Here is a 16,299-nt window from a genome sequence, read left to right on the forward strand (position 1 = left end):
CAGGCCGGGCCCTGGGCGGGGCGCATGGAGGCGCCCCCCGCCCGCAGAGAGGTACCGCCCGGCGGGGGCAAACCCTGAGGGGGCTGCGGGGATAACGGGCTGTCCCCCTCCATCCCCCTCCGCGGTATTGCGGGTGTGACCCCCCCCCCGCTCCTCGCGCGGCCCTCGGAGCCCCCCCACGGCTTGAAGAAGAATTGGGGCGCGGGGCCTTCAGCTGAGCATCGCCCCAGGAGCTTTCTCAGCTGATTGCTGAGAGATGAAGAAGTTCTTCGACTCGCGCCGGGAGCAGGGCGGATCTGGGCCCGGGTCGGGCACCAGCGGCGGCGGTGGAGGCAGCGGAGGGCCCGGCAGCGGCTACATCGGCAGAGTGTTCGGCATCGGCCGCCGCCAGGTGACGGTGGACGAGGTGCTGGCCGAAGGTGAGAGCCCGCAGAGCTCCATCCCTCCCCGTTGGCAGGGCTGGGATCTTTGGCCTTGCCCCCGTGCTCCCCTCCATCCCTGCTCCCCTCGTATCTCGTTGTCCTTGGCGGTGGTATCCGCAGCTGGTGGCATTCCTGCTTATCCTAAGTGTGGTTTCGGTTTAGGTCTTGTTTTTTAAGTGTTTTAGGAACTGCTGGGCTGTCAGGAGTTCTTTACCTTTCCCTTTAGTCAGCTCCTTGGTTGGAGGAGAAGGTACCGTAAATTAAGACCACGGCGGTCTTTCCTTGAATTTCAATCAGTCCAAGTCCTTTGGAATTTACATAGGAGTAAATTTCCTGTATATATTTGTCAGGCACAAAGGTTGGGTAGAGCTGGCTGTGGTCTGGAGCGGGGGTTTGCTGTTTGTTTGCTTTTTTAGGGGGGGAAATGGAGATTCCAACTGCATTTTCTTCAAAATGAGTCGATGACAGAGCTGATAATGAGCAGTAGGTGTTATAAAACTCTGGATGTGTGCAGTCCTTGCATTGCTGCAAGCTGCTGCTGCTGCTGGTTTTGTTTGTAACCGATGCTGCAGATTTTACTGTCGTTTCATATTCTGTTTGTATGGACCATAAAGGATCTTATTCATGTCTTTGGCTGCCAACCTTAGCCCCGACCTTCAGAATGATGTTGGCCTCCTTAGACCTGCTGGCATCCTTTGCAGTTTCAATCCCAAGCGGTGTTTTGGTTTGATCTTAGAACTGTGGAGGTGAGGTGGCTGCTCCATAGGAGCTGAGTGGGGGAGGACCTGCGTTGGCTTTTACAGAAAGAGCCCTAAAATGGAACTGTGTGTGCGCTGTAGGTGTACAGGTTTGTGAAGAAGTCACCTCAGTTTTGAAGCAAATAAATCTGTGACCGTCTTTTGGGTAGGTTCTGGTGTGTGCTGAGCTGAGAGGAGCACCAAACCCAGCCTTTAAACTACAATGTTTTCTTCTGCTGACTTGACATTTGCAAGATGAATTTGCCTTGACTGGTACTTCAAAGGCCACTGTGACTCTGGAAGCTTTGGTGCTGGATGGGTTAAATCTGAGCTGCTGTCCCAGTGTTGGTGGTTGTGGTTTTTCTTATATTTTTTAATGCAGATTGGCCTCATCCCGGTTACACGGTGGGGAAGCAGAGGCTTTTTTTTGCTGATGAATAATCTGTTGGCAGGTTCTACCCGGGTGCTGGCAGCTCTGGGAAGTGAGACTGCCTGTCCCTGGGCTCAGTGCTGCTTGGCGTGCCCAATCCACAGCCACCAGAGGCGTAGGGTGATAGCAGAGATTGTGTGGGTGAAGACAATCGTGGAGACATCCTGAAGGAACTGCTGCTTGTCAGGGATTTCCCTGTGACTCCTAGTTCCTTGCCTGGCCTCTGGAGCTGCAAGGTCTTGTTGTACAGGTCAAGCAAGGTGTAGCAGGCCTGGAAAATAGATGCTGTATTCTCCTTTCCTGACCATGCTCTAAGGCAAAGCACTTTTTATTTTTTATTTCAGCAGCCCCCTAAAGAAAATGTGCTGAGCAGTTATTTTCTCCGCAGCGTGGCTATTGAAAGGTAGGTCATCTCAGGAGACAACATGGGTCATAAGTGCTGCAGCTTTGCATACCTCTGGCCTTCTGGATAGCTGGCTGTGCTCCCCGAGTGCTTGTAAAATACGTTTTTTCACTGACTCAGCTGGGGAGCTGAGCTCTGGACTACTGAGCTCTGAGGCTAAAGAACTGTTATGTGCATACAGTGAATTTTGGTGGTTCAGCAGTATCGAAAAGGCAACTTGGGAAGTCTTGGTTATTGCTGGTAAAAGGAATTTTCCCCTGGGAAACGCTTCTGAAGACTGGGAGGATTATCTCTTCTGGGAAGGACACGACTCCCATCCTTCTAAACCAACTCCCATTGCTTTAGAAGGGAGAGGAGGGGCCCATGTTTTGGTACAGCAGCAAAGCACAGAGAACAAACAAGATGTAAAAGCAGCTTAACAGTCTGAAATAATGGTGGATGATGTAGGGGAGAGTAAGTCACAAGCCTGAGGAACTGGTCGGACTAGAAGTTTTGGCATTAAAGTGTTGGGGTTTACCACTGTCAAAGTTGTGACTGGTTGTATTAAGTGTGCTGAGTAATTGTGCTGGAGAGGAGTGCTTCTGGGCCAGGCTGGGGGTCCTTAATGCAGTACTGTGATGTGCCAGATGGCAGATATCTGCATGTGTCTTAGTCTTTTGGCAGAGATCCCCCAAAGTGCCCGGTGCAATTAGGGGGCACCTCCTACCCCCTGTCTGGATCCTCTCAGGTAAAGAGGAACAAGTCAAGGACCTTCCTTCTGGAATGTGTGTGTGGATAAAATAACACAACTGACAAATTGAAGTTCATTTCACAGGTTTTAAAGAAACAGCAAAGCCCTCATCATGGCTTTCTTTAGCAGAACTGTAGTTCTCAGTGCTCACAAAGAGCTTGTTGAGTGTGTGAATGCACAAATTATGTCTAATGGGGAAGGTGACCCCCTGAGCTGCCTGTATGTGTGCCTGGGTTGACTGCAGAGGACTTGTGCTGGCTGCTGCCTGCCTTACCCCCCGTGTTCCCTTTCCCTGGACTTCCTACAATACGCAGCATCACAATGTGAAGTCATCATCCTTCTTCTGCAATAACTTTGACTTTCAGCAAACTCCATCTAAGATAAGCGTTGCAGGTTTGTGTGATCCTCAAGCACTTCCAGGGTGGCTGTGATCAGGGTATCACTTGTTATGTTTGTTTTATCACTTATTGCCTTCTGCTTTCTGTCAGGGGCCAGCTACCAATCAGCTGACCACTAACACTTGGATTAGCAATTAACTATTTCTCCTCTTGGAATGGGACATGTGGTTTTCCTTTTTGCCCTTGCTCTTTTAGTGTACCACGTGAAGCAGTGCTGAGCTCTGCACTGTTTGATGGGGTACTGATTCCTCTGTCTCATAGCAGTCTGTGGTTTTTTGAGTGTACAAGCCAGGCAAAGTGATGAAGATTCCCAAGTGAGTTACTGAGTAAATGTTGAGGTATCCCAAGTGCTTTGGGGCTTTTATCAGTGCAGATTTTGCTGCAGCAGTGTGAGCCATGTCCTTAGCTGTAATCAGAAGAGTGTGAGTGGATTTAACTCTGTAAGAAGTTGTACCGCCATGCATTGTCTGTGCTCACTTGTGGGTTTTCTGCAGTACATCTGTGAATGGGTCTGGGGTTGTATATGGGGCAGAGTGATGTCTTAGATAGCAGCTCTGTTGGCTTAAAGCAAATATATTGGCTGTGTTAGCCCAGCAGAGCTAAGGGTCCTGCAGTCATCTTCCTAGGAAAGAGTCTTCTGTAGAGGGACTCAATGATTTGTGATCGAGAGTTCTGCCACATCCTTATGAGGCTGTGTGTTCAACCTTTATTTAGGGTCCTGTCAATGGCAAATACAGGCTTAAAGCATCCAACTCAGATCTTGCAGAAGAGTTCCAGTAGCTGAATATGAACATGCTGTTAACCCCTGGTTGCAGACCCAGCAGTGATGTTTTGGATCTCAGAACAGGTATTCCACAGTGCTTTGGTTGTGCTGTGGGCCTTCTCTTCGCTTAGGAGCTGCCAGCAGTTGAAGAGAGCAGGTGCTGGGTTATAAATGTGCTGAAGACAAGCTGGAATCCACTGCGGGGTTAGCACTTGCTGCCTTCCAAGCTTCCACACCTGCATTAATCATGGCTAACAGGGGTCAGAACTGATTAGGTGCTGTACATTTGCATTGAGACTGGAAGCTGCTTCCTTTGAAGTTGGGTTTTATTTTTTTACCCCAGTGAAAATGAGGATTTGGACAAAGTGTACCCACTGGAATAGCAGCTTGCCAACTGCAGGACTTGCTGCTGCTCTGGAAAATCACAAATGATTTGATTTGGTTTGTACTAAGCAAGTGTTTACTTATGTTTCCCATGTGGAAGGAGACGGGAAGTCTCTGAGCAGAAACGTGCTGTAAGCAAACTGGGCTCACAGAGCAGTTCTAGTCTGATAACAAGAGCTGACTGAGTAGATAACCTTCCCAGGAAAGTATGCCTTCATTCTTGGGCTGGGGTAAATGTGAGATATCCTTGTGAGAGTAACAAGTGAAATCAGATCCCATTGCCTCTCTTCTTTGAGAATAGGGACAACGCTGACAACTATTAACGAGCATGAGGAAAAGACTCTGAAAGGCTTCAGTGAAACACTGCTATAAGGTAATCGTCTCTTTGAGTTTTTATCATTGTGGCAACTTTCCCTTTTCTCCTCTTGTGGGAGATGCAGGAGTTGCTGTTAAGTGAAGGTTATTGTTAGCTGTCTATATTACGATGCAGTAGAATGGAAGCAAAGGAAAGCTGCTGTGGCGCCTCTAATGTTAGGATCTTTTGGTGCCCTGTTGCCAGAGGATCTGAACCCTGCAATGGTCTCTAGAATTGTCCTTCCATTCCTTTTGAGGGAAGTACAATAGTGAAACGTGTTGTTTTGGGAAGCTATGTAAATGCACAGCTGTTATTCAGACCCTGACCTTTCAGCTTGTCTCCTTCTGTAAGGTAAATAATGCTTGCAAGGTTGATGTGTGCTTTTGCAGCACAGCTCAAATGATGGCAGTGAAATAATTCCAAAGCATTCAAGTGCAGAGTGCTCCACGAGAGGGATGATGTGGTGTGGTTCATGCAGGCTCTCCTTGGATGCCAGCTGCTGCTCACTCTGTCACAGTGTGATAATATGTACCTCTCTTGGCCACTCTTTTGGCCTTTACCTGTTGCTTTTAGTGTGGGAGATGTCCTTGCAGGAGGATAACAAACAAGTTCACCTTTCTGTTTCTCTACCTGATGACCAATTGTAGCTTAAGCTGTTGTTCTGTCTTTCCTCTTTAGAGAAGCAAAGGCCTCGTGGAATTTGTGTTTCTAGGCATGGTGGTTGTTCTCCTCTGCAGAGCAGACAGAACGCGGCTGGAGGGAAAGGTGCAGAAAACAGTTTAGCAAGTGAGAAACTGAAGCCGATGAAGACTCATTGACTTGAGAAGGGCACTCAGTGACCAAGCTTTCTATTAAATGCAAAGGGAACTCCTTGTCTGGTGCTTTAATCACCGTGTCGTTAATATTCATGTCACCGAGGAGCTTTCATCGTGGGCTGGGGCCTGGTGTCACATCCAGCAAACCCAGAACAAAGTCTGCCCGTGCTCCTGGGAGCTGCCTGGCTGCCCTTGGCTGTGCTCAGCATCTGCCTGTAGTTGTGAGAAACACTCAGTGCCACACTTGAGGAGTCAGACATGATAACTAATGTACGGTGTCACAGAATCACAGAATGACCCGGGTTGGAAGGGACCTCAAGGATCATGTAGTTCCAACCCCCCTGCCTAGCAGGGCCACCAAACATACACCTTTACTACATCAGGTTGCCCAGGAGACCCCATAGATCCCCATAGGATCATGTTGCCCATGGCCCCATCCAACCTGGCCTTGAACACCTCCAAGGACGGGGCATCCACAACCTCCCTGGGCAGCCTGTTCCAGGACCTAACCACTCTTCTAGTAAAGAACTTCCCCCTAACATCCAACCTAAATCTTCCCTCTTTTAACTTAAAATCATTTCCCCTAGTCCTGCACTTAACAGCCCTTTCCAAGAGTTTACTCCCCTTCTGGGAGTAAGTTCCCTTCAGGTATTGAAAGGCTGCAATGAGGTCACCCTGCAACCTTCTCTTCTCCAGGCTGAACAAACCCAACTCCCTCAGCCTGTCCTCATAGTGGAGGTGCTCCAGCCCCCTGATCATCTTCCTGTCCCTCCTCTGGACCCTTTCCAAAATCTCCATGTATTTTTTGTACTGAGGGCTCCACACCTGGACACGGTACAACAGATGGGGCCTCACAAGAGCCGAGTAGAGTGGGACAATCACCTCCCTATCCCTGCTGACCACCCCTCTCCTGATGGAGCCCAGGATCCCATTTGCTTTCCGGGCTGCCAGAGTGCACTGCTGGCTCATGTTAAGTTTCTCATCTATCAGGACCCCCAGGTCTCTTCTGATGATCTGCTGTTACTCACAGACCACATGAAATGCACAAACCCAACCTTGCTCGCATAGCATTCAGCAGGACATGTGACAGGATTAGACATGCATTGGATTTCTTTAAACTAATATGCTATTTTTGGAGTGGATGGATGGTGATTTTGTACCTTTTGCTTTTGTTTTTAGACTTAGCACCTTGTGAAGTACTTCCTTTGTACCTTTTGTCACCAAACAGGTTAGAAACGTGTACAACAACCTATTATATGCAAGTTGGGTTTCTCAAGCAGTTGCATAATTTCAATTCAGCTGGTGAATTAAATCCCTAATAGGATGGGATTTAGGAGTAACAGTCACAAGGCTGCAGTTTTGGACCCCTCAAACCTTTTCCTGTGGTGGGCATCTGACACATGAACCTATTCACATCTTCCCTTCTTCAGTGGAAAGACATTTAAGCTCTGTTCTATGTAGGGCTGATTTTTAATTCTTTTTCTTCCCCTTCTGCTGAATGATTACTGCTGTGTGTCTGAATTCCCTGGGAGCTCCTGGTGTGATAGTAGATACCTCTCTCCATCCTCAGCACGTGCTTTGGAGTTGAAAAGTTCATTGCTGTCTTCAGAGTTTGATTAGTGTAACCTACAGGAATGTTACGTAATCCTTAACTGGTGCTTTGGGGTGGTTCACTGTGATGACACCTGTGGATGCTGAAGTCTGGCTTCCTGTTGTTTAAGCAGAAGAAACTTGCCTAAAGCAAACCTGTGTACGCTGTTGTGCAGCCCTTACAGTGTGACATAGATTGCAAGCTAGTGTTGGTTACCTCTTCAACGTTGCTTTGCTTAGCAGAGATGTCTGGGTGCTACCATAGTAATGAAAATTCCTAAGTGTCTGCCTTGTCTGTTGCCATGAGCCCTTTGTGGATCCTTGCAAAATGCCTTCTCATGCAGTTTGCTGTTACCGTGGCACATAAGGGCTCCCAGTGTGGCTGGCCCTTGCAAACAAGTCCAGTTGAATAGACCTTGCCCTGGCCATGCTCCCTTTCTTCCTTCTCTCCATCTCCATATGGTTCTCTACACAGCCAGGGCTGTTGCTCTTCTCCCACCCTGTCAATGGGATTCTCCCTTTCCTCTCTACCGAAGCTTTCCAGCTGCATGTGGTTGCAGCAGCTCCTTGCTGGCTTTGCAGTTCCAGTCACGTTCACCCAAAAGTCATGCTCTGCTGCATGTTTATGCCACTGCTAATTTCTCTTGGAGGTGAATGAGGTCTCAGACGCCATTAGCATCTGCTTGGAGTAGCAGCAGCTGAAATGTGCTTTTTGAGGGCTGACTGATAACAAGTGATTTATATATTTTTTAAGCTATGAGTTATTCATGACCCATTAATTTTTATTTATTCTAACTCTTACAGTGGAGGTTCACCCACTAAAATTGTCTCAACAGAGAGGAACTGAATCTGCTTTGCCAAGTAATCTACTTTGGGTGCTGTGTCTTGCACTGTAATAAAACACTGCTCCACCAGTTTTGAGTTTCCAAGTCTGCCTGTCAGGGAGGAATCACGTGGATGCACAGGACTGCCTAGTCCTCTTGCTCTGCTCCATTGTCACTTAACTTGCTTCTCTTCTGCTTTAGGTGACTCTTCTGGTTGTGTTATGCTGCACACTACACTGTAGGCACTCCTGGCCACGACTGCCACGCTGACATTAACTCTGACATTCTGTGTATTTAAAAAGCATGCAGGCGAAGGTGGAGCCTGCAAATCTAAATCTGGCTTGTCATGGCCTAGTTATTGCAGCACTGACACTGAAGGCCCTCTAATGATGCTGTAATATTGGATAATCACATTAAGATTCTCAGCTATGGTAAGTGTGTGTAGGACTGAGTCCCTGCTTTATTCTTGCTGAGAATCTGGCCCATCAGCTCAGTGAGTTTAAGCCTTTGTTTTACCTTGGGAGAAGTCTCATGTTAAATATGTTAGATGCTCTATTCAAGGTTGTCTGTCAGCTATCAGAGCTGAAGTAATGCCACAGCTGGAGCTGTGAGAGCTGCTGTTTTCCTGAGTTGGCAATGTGAGCAGTACCTAGAACGTGGTGCTTGTGCTGTGTTCTTTGCCTTGGTGGTGAGTATTGTCTAATGGATGTGTGACACTGCAGATATCGGTGCAGCTTTTGTCTTTTATCCTCCCCCTCACCTTGCACTGAATCAGCTGTGCAGTGGTTGGGGTTTGCACCCTGCACAAAGCTCCATCTCATCAAGCCAATAAAACATGCAGACTGTACTGTCCATTTATGGAGGCCAAATTTGTTCTAGCTGCAGTGTGAACTGGATGGAGTGATCGTTTTTTTCCCTGCTATAAATGCTTATCAGTGATGGAAGAGCGTGGAGCCTGATGCCTGAACCTTGAGACCTGGAGCTCCAGGGCTGCATGTGCTGTTCCCATTCCTGCCACTGACTGTCTCTGGGAAGCACAAGGGTGAATGTCACTTGAAGATCTGCACTGCTCAGAACTGCTGTTAATATCAGAATGAACCAGGTGAACTCAGAAGCTGCATTGCTTTCCCCACACTGATTTCCTTTGAGTAGAAGCAAACCTTGAAGGCCTGTCCTTCCCCTGGTGGAAAAGGGTTGTGCACATTCATTGTGCTCTGCAAGGGAGACAGGAGTTTCTGTGGGCTGAGTTTAACTCAGAGCTGTCCTGGCTTTTCAGTTTCCATCTCTGACACTGAGGAAAGTGGGAGCAGAGAGAACATTCCAGGCAGAGCTCAGTAAATCAGGGGTTGTGTCATCTTGACTTTGCCCAGTGATAGAACTGTGATAGTGAGCATTACAGCCCTGCCACAAAGCCTGTCTAACTACTGTGGCTTCTTAATTAAAACCTGAACCACTTTAAAGGAAAAAAAACCAACAGCATAATGACCCAATGAGGGCTTGTTTTTGGCATCTCTCTATCTCTAAGGGCATTGGAGATGGTTGATAAAGCAGAAGGACAATGTGCAGTGGATCCTGACTGTTCCAATTCCTTGTTCTTTATCAAGGGCAGAACGCTTTATTATATTGATCCAGGTTTGTGGGAGGGCTGGGTAATAAAAAAGGGATAATGCTGTAAAAGGAATCTTATTTTAGGATGAAGTATCCTGTCCTGGAAGCAAAGAGCTTGAAAATGATTGAGTTGTTACATCATAAGGGCAACGGTGGGATTTGAGATTGTCCATGTTTCAGCAGTTACGCTGCGTTAACATGCCTTCCTTCTTAGGCAATGAGAGAATGGAATAAAAGATAGCAGAAGAATATTAGTGCAGATTAATATCGACAAAAATAGCTGTATAATCCGAATGCCTCTCACAGCTGAGTAGTGGAACTACAGTTAGAATAAAAAGCCTGTGTAACAAGCAAATAACACAAGATCATCATGCAAGACGTGGCGAATGAGGGGCTGTTGCCCTTGACCACATTATTGCAGTGTTTTCTGTCTTCTGTAGGTGCTGCTTCTTGGTGTGACAGCCAGACTCATGGTGTTGTGTACAGTTGACAGTCTTTGGGGGTCTCTGCAGCTCAGCAGCCTTAGCATGGCCTGAGGAGAGCATCCCAAAGGAACTTAGTTTATTTTCCTCCAGTCCTACAGCTGAATCACTTGTCTATCTTCATCTGTGGTTTATGGGTGGGGAGGACTGAGCCCAGTTATTGCTTCACCTTTGGAAACGAACACTGTAGGAGAGCTATGTTGGTACGTCGGAGAGCTTTTCCCTGATGTGCTCGCAGAGCTTGATGCTAACTTTGGCTGAACTTGTCTAAAACAATTACAGATGTTTGGACAACATTAAGCAATCCTATCTTTTTTATTCCTTGGCCTTTTCCTTTGTAGTGAAGGGGGTAAGTGATTTGCTGAAGCCATCTTCAAAAGATGCCCCTGTTGTCCAGTGATGGGTAGTGTGCTGTGTGGTAGCTGGTTGTGGCTGCAGCTGTGGAAAATGGACCTGTTTTAGTAATGCTTAGGGAATGGTGAGGCTGGAAACACCCTGAGCAAAGAGACTCGGTATGGTTTTCCTGTAATTGGATCACAGCATCCTGACTTAGGAAAGGAGGGGGGGGAAACATGAGCCTTCCCCTCTTGTACTTAAGAAAGTCAGTGCTAAGGAAGTTCCTCTGGCCTGCTAGATAAGGCGAGATATGACATAATTCTTGGTGGGTAGGAGTTAATAAGATTTGGATTGTGCAAATGAGGAGTGGCTTTGTGCCTGCTTCAGCAAAGCATCTAAATTGAAGTGTCTGCAAGCATAACAGGGGTTTCAAGTGCTTTGCTGATGGTCCCTGGAGGCTGTCTTCATTGGAGGGGGTTATTGGGGATCTCTGAAGAGCACTTGGTTGTCCTTTTATCTTCTATGCTAAAGCACTGTGGGCTGTCCCACATGCAGAGCTTTGAGGTGGATGAGACAGCTAAAACACAGAAAGCTGGAAACAACTGGATGACAAACCACATGTGTTTTTCCTATTCAGAAAAGAATTTCACCCCTGAAAATTAAAGTTTTGAGAGGCATCCAGTACATCTATCAGGGTAATTCCAGATATAATTAATTTGTTGATAGAAGGGAGATGGAGAAAACTCAAACTGAAGCAATGTGTGGTTTTGGGTTGGGTTTGGTTTTTTTTGTAATGATTTGGTAGTTGACTCTTTCAAGCCCAGTGATTTGCTTCTACTTAACTGGAAAGAGGGATGACTTCTCTTCAGACCTCTCTGCTTTGGGGCTATGTGTTCTAAGGCAGCTGGAAGATGTATCTATGCCCCTGAGATGCTTTGTGGCTATTACTGCAGAGCTCGAACATGCAGCTGGGAGCTCATCCTGCTGCACATAATGTCTTTGGGAGGTTCGCTCAGCATGGATTGTAATAGGAAGTGTTCTGAAAAGTGTATTTGGATGAAGCTATTTCTGTTTTCTCAGCTCCTCCAATGTCTCTTGGTGGTGGATCAGCACAGCAGGGTAACGTGGCAAATGCACTGTAGCATTAATTTTGCAGCTTGTTTGGAAGTAACATCCTGTGCCTGTTTTCAGCTGGACATTGCTGGCTGCTTGCAGGAGTATTCCAGGCTTTAGTCACTTACATGCACTAGTGCTGTCTTCTTACCTCTCTAAGAGGGATCACATACAGCCTCATGCAGCTGGTTTTACCTCGGTTAGAAGTGGCTACGAGGAGCTGTGCATCCTGCTGAAATTACAGAAGGGCTGAAAATACAATTGCCAGTGCTGGAAACCGGCCAGTACACTGACACAAGCTGCATGGAAACATGCTTTGTATAGCCAGGAGATCACTGGAACTTCACATTTTTTTCCAGCATATCCTAAAAACTCTGTGCTGGAAACGGAGGCTCTGCCTGCCAAGATGCGAAGATGTTCCCAATGTCTGCATTGCTTTACCTCCATGCTTTGGCCCACCCTCTTTGGCCATGTATGTACAGCTCTCTGACTTCACTTGGGGCAGCCGAGGCTCTTGGGCTGACCTTGGCTGCTGTGGAGTTGCTCCATTCCTGACGTGTCTGTGGATCGTGGCAGAGCTGCCATATTGCATTAGGGCTGGCAATTTCTGGCCATTGTTGTGGTTGCTGAGAATAGAAGTAAATGGTCCTGCTGTAATGCGTATTTGGTGCTTCGTAATCATTGCCTGTCCATTTGCCTGGCATCTATTTGCTTTTAACTGTGCCCAGATTTAGCAGGATTGGGGGTTGGACTGGAATAACCAGGAGGAAGCTGGCTGCGGTCAGAGCTGAAAGTCCTTGGGGTGGTGGGGCTGTAGATATGCAGCATGCAAGGAGGAAGGGATAAAGGCAGTCAGCAGCTAAAACATGCTGATTTTAATAGAATGCTGTTGTTTGAACTTTCTCTATCCTTTTCTGCTTCCCTCATCCTCCTTCTGCTTCACAGTGTGGTGCAACCCTGTTCTCTGCATGCGAAGCTGGGAGCGCTGAAGCCAATTAGCAGAGGAAGGTGTAATAAGTGAAGAGAAACTCAAACTGGGGTGGCATTTTCTTCACCTCTTCTTATTTTAAGTGTGCAGTGAAGTTTGCTCTTGGTTTTGTTGTACCTTTCTGGACCACATCCTGGGGACAACAGAAAGCAGGGCTCAGTTAGCTGCTATTGGTGGGGAATATTGTGACCTGTTGTGAGTTATCAGAGCAGGGGATGCAGTAATATCTTAGAACTTATGCATGTTCTCTTGAATGTTTATGGATCAGATCCTGCTTCTTGAATGGCAGAGGATAAAAAAATAGTGCAATATTGTGTAAAAATGACACTATGTACCCTGATTAAATCCGTACTTTTTTTCTCTAGAGAGAAGCATGCTGCTTTTACTAGTAGCAAAACTGTCACGCTTTAATCAGCCATCAGTGGGAGTTGAACAATAAAGCGACCAAATGGGTAGGAGCATTTGCAGGCAGTGTAAGCGAAATGATTTTGCACAGCTTCCGTTTGCAGTGCTGTCAGCTGAAGTTTGCAGGAGCTGAAGATGAGAGAGAAAAGGATGCAGGATACAACTTCCCCATGGCTGTAAGTGCTGTTACATCAGATGCAAGGGCAGCTCTTCAGCAAACTTTGCCTTTCTCTTCCTTGGTGCAGTTCCATGTGGTGTATGTGGCTCTCTGCTCTATGGGGAGGGTAGTGCAGGCTGTGTTTGTCAGCTCCATTATGTTGATGCTTCTCTGAGTTCTGTAGTTTATCTGCCAGTTAACCCTGGTTGTTAGTAAGAAAACCAGCCCTGGATTTGGACTAGAGGAAAGGTACATTGCCCAACACTTTGCTAATGTGATATTAGCAGTCAGTGTGAGGAGGTACCGACTCCACTGAAGCAAAGATTGAGAAGATGATCCTTGAATTTAGTGGATATCCTTTTATTTTTTATTTTTTTTTCTCTTTTAAAACGAAGTTGAATTGTTCTGTGTTTTCTGCTCAGCTCGTGTTTCTTTCTGCTGAGCATGGACTGTAAACAGAGATAGGATATCCTGGTGGCCTCCGGGCTGTGAGAAATGAGCTCCTGCTGGAGCTTCTCATTAAAGAAACAGAACTGTTTAGATGCTGACTGAGACTCTGGAATAAAAAAGAATAGTTGTTGTTGTTGTTGTTTCAGTGCAGTGTTTTCTCCTCCATTTCTGTGGTTCATTTTATACAGTCCAAACCTGATCGTTCCAATGACTTGAAGAAGTGGGATGTTTTAAGAAGGAATTGGGAAAGTAGTGCTAATGATGCGTCCCTTTTTTTTCCCCTTCTTGTTGTGTCCATGTGGGAAAGCACTAACATCAAACCATGTGTGGGGGATGGACTTCTTCTGCTTCTTACATTACAAAGCAACCTAAATGCTTGGAAAGTTGGGAAACGTTTTTGAGTTGAGGCCTCTGGAAGTTCAGTGATGCTCCATAGCTCTGATTTCCATCCAGATTGTTGATGCTGTTTATACTTCACCTTTACCCATTGTAATAGAAATGAGTGGGGCAATGAAGAACTGTCTGGCAGGACACTCAGTAGATTTAATATCTTGTTATGACTGAGATACTACACATTTAAGCAAAGCTTGAAGCCCAGGAGATGTGAGGGGGCACATGGTGCTATTAGCTGCCGAGTGCCCTCTGTCTTCTGGAGGCCAGGACGAGAGTCAGGAGCAAGGACAGAGTTTTACGTCTTACTAAATGGAATGACTCTGTGTTTTTTTTTGCAGGTGGATTTGCCATAGTGTTTCTTGTGAGGACAAACAATGGGATGAAATGTGCCCTGAAGCGGATGTACGTCAATAATGAGTACGACTTGCAAGTATGCAAAAGAGAAATCCAAATCATGGTAAGTCACAACTTCCTTCTGGGGGCTGTGACTGAGAGCCTCGTCACCTTCTGCCTGTGAGCTGTGCAGAGTTGTGTCACAAACTGTGGGTTTCCTTAGTAAAATAGTCATTCTTATGGAAGATCCTAGCTCAGAGAGTTCCAAAGTGATGTAAAATATCTTGTGTTGAGCTGGGACAAAAGAAACTGCTCAGTCAGCTCCAGACCTGATGGGAAAGGGGAAGAGCTGAGGAGGTGTGTGTATGTTTGGGGGATGTTTATCTTCTAGGTTTCACCCATATACAAGGGGTTACATGAGAGGATAGCTATTTTTAGTGGTAGTTTTAAACGTAGCATCTCTAAACAAAGAAACGGAGGTGATCTAACTGGATTTGGTGAGTTTTGCTTGAAGCCCAGTAATTGTAGGAAGGAATGCTTCTGGAATTGTATTCCCAAGATATCAGTTACTTAAAGTAACTGTGTGGTGAGGAATGGAAGAGAACATCCTTGTTCTGCTAATTTACAATATGAGGTACTGGTTTGGGGTGGGTGATCATATCAGAAACTTCCATCTCCAGTGTTATTTAAACTAGCTTTTAATTAGGTTAATACTTTCAGAGGTAACCTCTGGATTTTGTGTGATAATGCAGTGCAGCTTTTGGGCATGCTTTGTCCTTACCACAGTTAATGCTACGTAGGTAAAGTTAAGATTAGATCTTATATCAAAGGCTTTAACTGTGCTCACAAAGCTTGCCTCCTTGGATTTTACTTGCTAGTGCTTTCCATTGTCTCTCTTTGGAGCTTGGCTAACCTGGAAAGCAAAGGCAGGAAATGTCTTTCTAACTTTTTTGCTGCTGAATCATTATGATAAGATTGGAGCTGCTGTGTGCAAGTGGAAGATAGAGAGGTAAAAAAGGAAGCACAGCACAAACCATGTGTAGCCACTGCAAACCGCCTGCTTGCTTCTCCCCTACACAAAGAAGGAGCAACTCCAGCAAGCTTAACCTGAGCCATTGAAGGGAACATCCAAACATCTGGACTGACCCTATGGGAGTTAGTTCTGTAGGTTGTTTGTTTCACTCTTGCTTATCTCAAATCATTCTGGAAGGAAAGCAGGTGGAGACAGGCCTCAGATTCAGTCAAGTTGTGTGTAGTGGTTAAGCCGAAGTGACAGGAGCTTGTGCTTAGGCAGGGGAAGAGCTAGGAGAGCTGAGTGTTGTAGAGGAACCAGATTAAAATGCTGCTCGTCCTGTGTGGCTGTATAATGCTTTGAATGTGTTTATTTTGCAGCGGGATCTATCTGGCCACAAAAACATTGTAGGATACATTGATTCCAGTATAAACTCAGTAAGCAGCGGTGATGTGTGGGAAGTGCTGATATTAATGGACTTCTGCCGAGGTGAGTGTGGGCTCAACGTGTTGCTCATCTGTAGATTTGGCCCTTTCAGTGCTTACAGGAAACTTGCACAGCATTTTCCTTTCATTTCAAAGGGGAAACTATTCCTAGGCAGGGCCCTTCCTTGAATACTGAGGAACTGTTGTGAAGAAAACAAAGCAGAAACTAAATGTAGGGAAACAGCTGATATGTGAGGTTATGCTGCCTCTGTTGATTCAGCTCTTACTACCTTTGCTGGGATGGTCCTGGATCCTTTTTGTTGTGAAAGGGAACCCTTTAGTGTGCATATGTAGCTGTTTTCCATTGGCTGGTACACACTGAAAGTGCCGTTCTGTAGCTGCGAGGCTGTGGAATGAAGTTATTCTGTACTGCACATCATGCAGCAAACTGCTTCTTTTTCAGCCTGATTTAGGATTATTCTGGAAGAAGCTTGAATTGGACAGTGTGAAGCTGAAAAACATTCCTTTTACCTCTGACCTTTTTTGTTGTCTGTCTGTAGCCAGACAAGCTCTTCCACTTCTTTCCAGCTGTCCTAAAGCTTTAATCTCCTGTGGCTGGGATGTGGTGTTTGGAAAATGACGCACAACCGCTGTGCTCAATTAGCTCTTGAAGGAAAAGAGTGAGCAGAAAGAATGTTTTGGCCAGGTGACTTCAGAAGTCTGGCTGTTCTGGGTATTGGCAGCTG

General features: G+C 46.3%; 1 protein-coding gene across 15 annotated transcripts in view; it reads left to right on the forward strand.

The window, feature by feature from the left end:
- Positions 1–256: 256 nt before the first annotated feature.
- AAK1 (AP2 associated kinase 1) overlaps positions 257–16,299 on the forward strand; it is a 53,091-nt gene continuing 37,048 nt past the window's right edge. For 12 of the 15 annotated variants that reach the window (XM_085510068.1, XM_085510056.1, XM_015882868.2 and 9 more), the window contains exons 1-3: positions 257–419; positions 14,122–14,240; positions 15,509–15,617. In XM_085510068.1, coding sequence (XP_085366194.1) covers positions 257–419; positions 14,122–14,240; positions 15,509–15,617 — 391 coding nt within the window. Of the gene's footprint in view, positions 420–1,933; positions 1,993–14,121; positions 14,241–15,508; positions 15,618–16,299 lie in introns of all 15 variants that reach the window. The other 3 variants (XM_085510057.1, XM_085510059.1, XM_085510058.1) reach the window with 2 other exon arrangements.

Source organism: Coturnix japonica, chromosome 10 (assembly GCF_054131305.1).
Source record: "Coturnix japonica strain WE chromosome 10, WE-NBRP24, whole genome shotgun sequence".
Classification (NCBI taxonomy): domain Eukaryota; kingdom Metazoa; phylum Chordata; class Aves; order Galliformes; family Phasianidae; genus Coturnix; species Coturnix japonica.